Genomic DNA, 6,000 nt, shown 5'->3' on the forward strand with positions numbered 1-6,000 from the left:
CAGCAGCCTTAGGGGTTCGGAGCATTCGTTTGCCCTTACTGTTGACTGTTCTCTAAGGCGTATTTCCAGCAGTGCACCTGTGGAAAGCGACAGTGTTTATAAAGCATGCTGGCCTCTGTGGGACCACTCGAGGCAGCCTCAGGCCTGGAGTGACCCGCAGCCCTTCATGGCCATAGTGGCTGCATGCCCAGCACCCAGGGACCACCTAGCCCCCCATGGGGACTCTGTCGTCAGATACCTCAGATGTGTATTTTCTTGTGAACATGTGGAAGTATTTTAAAAACCTTGGTGCTTTCTTTTACTTCAGTATCTGATTTTCTTCCCTACATAGTACAGAAGAGGACATGGAGTTGGAATTGCTACACCAGTATCTTTTTCAGTTTGAAGAGTAGACTTAAAAAAGGACTTTCTCACCAACTTTCCTTTTTCTTTTCCTTTGTAAAGGATGCTCCGGCCTTCCGTTGCACCAACAGCGAGGTCACAGTTCAGCCGAGTCCCTACCTGAGCTGCCGGCTGCCCAAGGACTTTGTGGACCTCTCCACCGGAGAGGACGCTCACAAACTCATCGATTTTCTTAAACTGGTAAAGGTTTATGTGTCCTTAGTAGGCTGGCCAGCTCTGCTTTCAAGTTGACTCTTTAATATTTCATTTCAGTCATATACCACATAGACTTTTATTTGATGATTGGGAATTAATGGGCCAGAATTACTAAGTGAGGTCATTTTATAATGACATATGTCAAGTAAGCTGAAAGATTTAATTTATTGATTAAAATGACAGAAAATGTTTTTTATGTGTATGCTTTGAGTAATTTTCATAATACTTGTAATCTTGAAGAAAGTATGTATAGTTGACCCTTAAACAACCAGGGGAAAATCCACATATACTTTATAATGAGCCCTTCGTATCCACGGTTCTGCATCCACGGATTCAACCGGCGGTGGGTCCTCAGTACCGTAGTACTTGCTACTGAAGAAAATCCACATGTAAGTGGCCTGTGAAGTTCAAACCCATGTTGTTCAAGGGTCAACTGTATACTGTTACAGGGCTGAGAGCAGATCAGGTCTCTCCTATGGGTACTCCAGGGGGAAGGTGAGTATTTGTATTTGTGTGTGTTTCTGGGTGGGAATATTTGTACATAAATAAGAAAGAGAAGAAAGTGTTCAAATATCTTGAGGATAATGTGCCCAGGAGCCAAAGTGATAAACTACTTTAATGAACTGCATAAGGCATGTTTTTTTTCCATGGTAATTTTCAACCACATCTTTTGCTAAGGGCCTCTAGAAAATTATACTTGCTGACAGAAAAAGTGATCTTGGCTGAACAAATATCCCAATTAGAATGTGCTGTTTTAATGCATCTTGGTTTCCTTTGACAGAAAAGGAATCAGCAAGAGGATGACTGATTAGCATGCTAGAGTTCAAGGCCAAGTCACACAGGAAACCACTGCTGCTTCTGGAGGCCGTACATAGTCCACAAGCTCCTATTAACCCAGTCAGCAGGGGAGGGGGAGGGGGCAGCGTGGAAGTCAGTGGCTTTTTATATTCATGTATAAAACTGGGGGAAATGGAGGGACTTTGCTACTTGTAAAAATAACACAATAAATAGATCTTAAACATAGGAAACCATCCTGTTCTGATGATAAAATACTTTCTATGAAATCTTGTTCTTTAGGCTCAGTCTATTTATATTTATCTCTGTTCCTTGTGCTATTTTTTTTAATACCCGGCAGGTAGCTGGGCAAGTTTATATTTGTTATACAGAAATGGGTTCTTTCTTTATCATTACTTTTCCCATTGAAAAAATAGAACCTTATATTACTATAGAAAATATTTTTCCGACTTTGAGGATTTTCATGTAATTTTTCTATCAGTTGAGCTTCGGTTTGGGTATAGTTAAAATAATACAGACTTCTCAAACTGGCAACCATGAATTTCAGTGTAGTACCTTAATATGTATCCCTAAAACTATCACAGATATAATTCAGCCTTTTAAACAATTATTAGAATTTGGGGGGGAGGTAGATTCACTTTTTTAGGCCACCGTTGTAGTAATTCTTCAGTGTCCTGACTGATGATGATATATCAGTGATACCTGATTTACTCAACACTTACTAACTGCTAACACACTCTGCTAAGTGCTCTTTATGTGGTATTTTACATCACGGAGCAATTTAAGGAAACACGTTACAGTTTCCTAGGGTATCTTATCTAATGTGGTATCAAAGAATATTTTACTAGTCGGAGGTATGTTTCTCAACATCAGAGAGCATGTGCTCCCATAGAAAGATAACAGAGAGAAGTGGGGCAAAATCTCCCCTTTCTGTGTAGTTAAGGCAGATTACGTGTAGTGATGAAAGATATCATTTCTCGTTAGGTTATTTCGAATTCTAGCTTGCTGTGTGGTTTCTCCGTTACAGTCACTTGATATTGGTGTTTAAAATACAAAATACAAAGATCAAGTGTATCAGATGCCATTTCTGAGGCCAACTGTTTGAGGTATAAGTGCTTCAGAAATATTTTTGTTTTTTAAACTGCTCATGGCCTTCTCTTAACTCATAATGGAGGGATTTACCGTTGGAGTTGATTTCATCTTAGCTCCGAAGCTGGCTTCGCCAAGGTGACACTTGACCAGTCAAAAAAAGGAAACGTATTTGATACCAATTGAAAAAGTTCAGACTGTGTATAATAAAAAGACTCCAGCAAAATTTAGCAAACAGTTTATAAAAAGGACAATTCTTGGTGTAAAACTCATTAACTTTTTACTTTAATTTTCCTGAGGGTATGATTGAGTTGAACGCGCACTTCCCTTTTAAAAATGTGATTTTGGTACATTGTTTCCACAGTATATTTAATTCTAGTTGATTATCCTGGTGTTAATATTAAATATAGGATAACATGCAGGAAATATTCTCCTAATTCAGATGTCATTTATGCCTGCCTAAAGATTAGTTTTCGGATTATCCTTTTATTATGTTGGCTTTATCTGTTCTTTCTTTGAGGTACCTCAGGTTTGCGCTTGGATTTAGAGAGTGGATACACGTGTGATTCCTTAGTCTGGTTCTGAAATCCTGCCTTCGGAAGAGAAGACATTACAGATCTTGATTCTGACAGGTTGGGATAAACATGTTTACTTTGTCCTGCAGGCAGTGGCATGTAGCACAGGCCACAGGTCGCCCAAGCAGCAGACTTTGCCAAAAGTTCTGTTTAAAGAAGTGTCATTTTGATTTGCATTTTCTGAGTTCATAGATCTTTCCCATCTACTCAGCATTTTTTTTTTTTTGGAAATTGAAGATCATGTCTGTTAAAAAGCAAACAAAACTGCGTGACTGAGTTCTTCAGCTTAAATTTGTTTTCTTACCTATAAATTGGGAGAATAATAATCACAAACTCATGCCTCTGTTAAATGAGATGTAAAGCTTTTCATGTAGTGCGTCGTACGCAAGCCCCTAAGAAATGGCAGCTATTATTACCATTCTGCTTTGCAGACCTCTGTAGTTTAAAGGCAAATTCTTTCTTAACAGAACCAAAAAAATTTTGAGTGGAAAGGGACTTCAGAGATCATTCAGCCCAGTTTCTTTTCCTTTTTCCCTCCTTCCCTTTCCTCTTTTTCCCTTCCTTTTTTTTTTTTTTTTACAGAAAACTGCTCACAGAAGTTAAGACTTGTCCAAAATTGTAGCAGAATCAGAACCACAAAAGAACCTCTAGTCTAATGCTGCTCTCTACGGGTTTTTAGCCTAATATTTTTTTGTAGATAAGTTTCAACAAGGACAAATTATTATTTTAATAATAAAATTTTCAAAAAGAATTGTTTTTTAAGTAAAAGTAAGTACAGATTCATTTCACACATCTCTGTGCAGAGGGATTAAATAAAAAGATACTAAATATAGAGAAATTAAATGAAGAAATAACTGAAAGATTTAATTCAATTTCATGTTTGTATTAACTAGGCTGATCTTGAGAGGAGACTTAGCCATTTTTAAACATTTTAAAGACAGAATTCCTATTTAAACGTTTTATTCATGTGTTGTCTTGGCTCATAGAAAACAGTTTCAGTAAGTGTTCTAAGAAAAGAAATAGTGATAAACTCGCCCTCCATATGCACTGCAGGTCTATTATGTATACACATTAAGAAGAGGCTTGAGGAATGGCAATATAAGACCTAGTAACAAAAAAGGTGGTTGAAGCAGCAGCTAAATGCCCCATGTCATGAGCTTAGGCACTGAGTCTGGCATTAATTACCTGAAGAGAGAATGCATTCAAATGTGTCTTTTTTTTTTTTAACCAGGGAAACCAAAATAAACTGACACTTCTAAATACATATAGACAGAAAAATTAACAGGTGGAACATTAAGGTAAAGATGCTCAGGCAGTGACTTTTTCATCCAGCAGACATTTTTCAGGTCCAGGACAGTGTTAGATGCTGTGTGTACATCTTAAGCGTCCTGCCTTCAGAGCCCTAACAGGATACAGGACACCGTGATAAACTCGTACGTAAAGAAGGAGAGTTTGATGAGTTGCAGCAACTTGAAGACCTCTGTGGGTGCAGGAAGAGCGGTCAGGGCCTCGTCCAGGTGAGATGTTGGGATTTCATTCTCAGGTGAGGCAGGAGGCCATTGGGAGGTTTACGCAAAGGAGAGACGTAATCTCATTTAGGGCCTTGAGGTGTTACTCTGGTTTCTGGGTGGGAAGCGGAGTGATCAGTTAGGAGACAGTGACTCATGGTGGTCAGAGTGGCCCCCGCTGCGGGGGAAGGCAGTGTGAGGACATGAGGTGCAAAGATTGGGGATACAGCCAAGGGGAAGCCCTGTTGGGATGTAGGGCATGAAGGAGAAGGAGGGTGTGAGCTGCCGGGTGGAGGAGAGGCAGTTTTCTAAGCATGAGAAGGAATAAAAGGGAACCAGGTTAGGGAGGGAAATCAAGCCTTCCGTCTTGGACATGAAGAATTTGAGATTCCAGTGACTTACCAAGTAAAGATGTCGAGAGACAGTTGGATTTAACAGTTAGAACTTGGGGAATTCCCCGGTGGTCCAGTGGTTAGGACCCAGCACTTCCACTGCCGTGGGCCCAGGTTCAATCCCTGGTCGGGGAACTAAGGTCCCACAAGCCACACAGTGCAGCCAAAAAAACCCAAAAAAAACAATTAGAACTTCTGTGGAAGAGTAGAAGCAGATCAAAAGGCCTGGCAAATTGGGAAAGAAAGCCAGGGCATAGCATTATGTCCAGCTACGTGGGACACTGCTAAGAAGTTAGATAAGGCGGGCTTCCCTGGTGGCACAGTGGTGAAGAACCCGCCTGCCAATGCAACGGACACAGGTTCGAGCCCTGATCCTGGAAGATCCCACATGCCGCAGAGCAACTAAGGCTGTGCGCCACAACTACTGAGCCCGCACTCTAGAGCCTATGAGCCACAACTGCTGAAGCCCGTGTGCCACAAATACTGAAGCCAGTGCACCTAGAGCCCATGCTCTGCAGCAAGAGAAGCCACTGCAATGAGAAGCCCAGGCACCGCAACAAAGAGTAGCCCCCGCTTGCCGCAACTAGAGAAAGCCCGCGCACAGCAACAAAGATCCAACACAGCCAAAAAAAAAAAAAAAAAGGCAACAAAAAAAGTTCTTACATATTATGGGTTGAAATCTTTTAATTTGTTGGATGACCTAATGTGGGTGTTTAATGTGAATTTAGACTGGTTATTCTTACTGATTTTTATGTATAAAGTACAAATCTCTCTTTGCACCACAGAAGTTAATATTTAGCAATATAATTATTTTGAGATTCTTCAATTGATCATTTAATTTTGTTAAAGTCTCAGTATGAACTAAGATGACTTAAATTGTGTTTTCTACATCGCTGAATTTTTTGACTGTTGGACACTCACTTTTTTTTTTTTTTTTTTTTTTTTTTTTTTTTTGCGGTATGCGGGCCTCTCACTGTTGTGGCCTCCCCCGTTGCAGAGCACAGGCTCCGGACGCACAGGCTCTGGACGCGCAGGCTCAGCGGC

The 6,000-nt window shown here is 40.4% G+C and overlaps 1 protein-coding gene and 1 non-coding gene across 2 annotated transcripts in view; both read left to right on the forward strand.

Moving 5' to 3' along the window:
• CDC123 (cell division cycle 123) overlaps positions 1-1,641 on the forward strand; it is a 57,035-nt gene extending 55,394 nt beyond the window's left edge. The window contains exons 12-13 of the mRNA XM_060097615.1: positions 445-582; positions 1,379-1,641. Coding sequence (XP_059953598.1) covers positions 445-582; positions 1,379-1,405 — 165 coding nt within the window. The 3' untranslated portion in view covers positions 1,406-1,641. The remainder of the gene's footprint in view (positions 1-444; positions 583-1,378) is intronic.
• Positions 1,642-5,018: 3,377 nt separating this feature from the next.
• On the forward strand, positions 5,019-5,091 carry TRNAG-UCC (transfer RNA glycine (anticodon UCC)). The gene has a single exon. It is a non-coding gene; the product is annotated as a tRNA-Gly (tRNA).
• Positions 5,092-6,000: the final 909 nt, after the last annotated feature.

Source organism: Mesoplodon densirostris, chromosome 4 (genome assembly GCF_025265405.1).
Source record: "Mesoplodon densirostris isolate mMesDen1 chromosome 4, mMesDen1 primary haplotype, whole genome shotgun sequence".
In the NCBI taxonomy this organism is placed as follows: domain Eukaryota; kingdom Metazoa; phylum Chordata; class Mammalia; order Artiodactyla; family Ziphiidae; genus Mesoplodon; species Mesoplodon densirostris.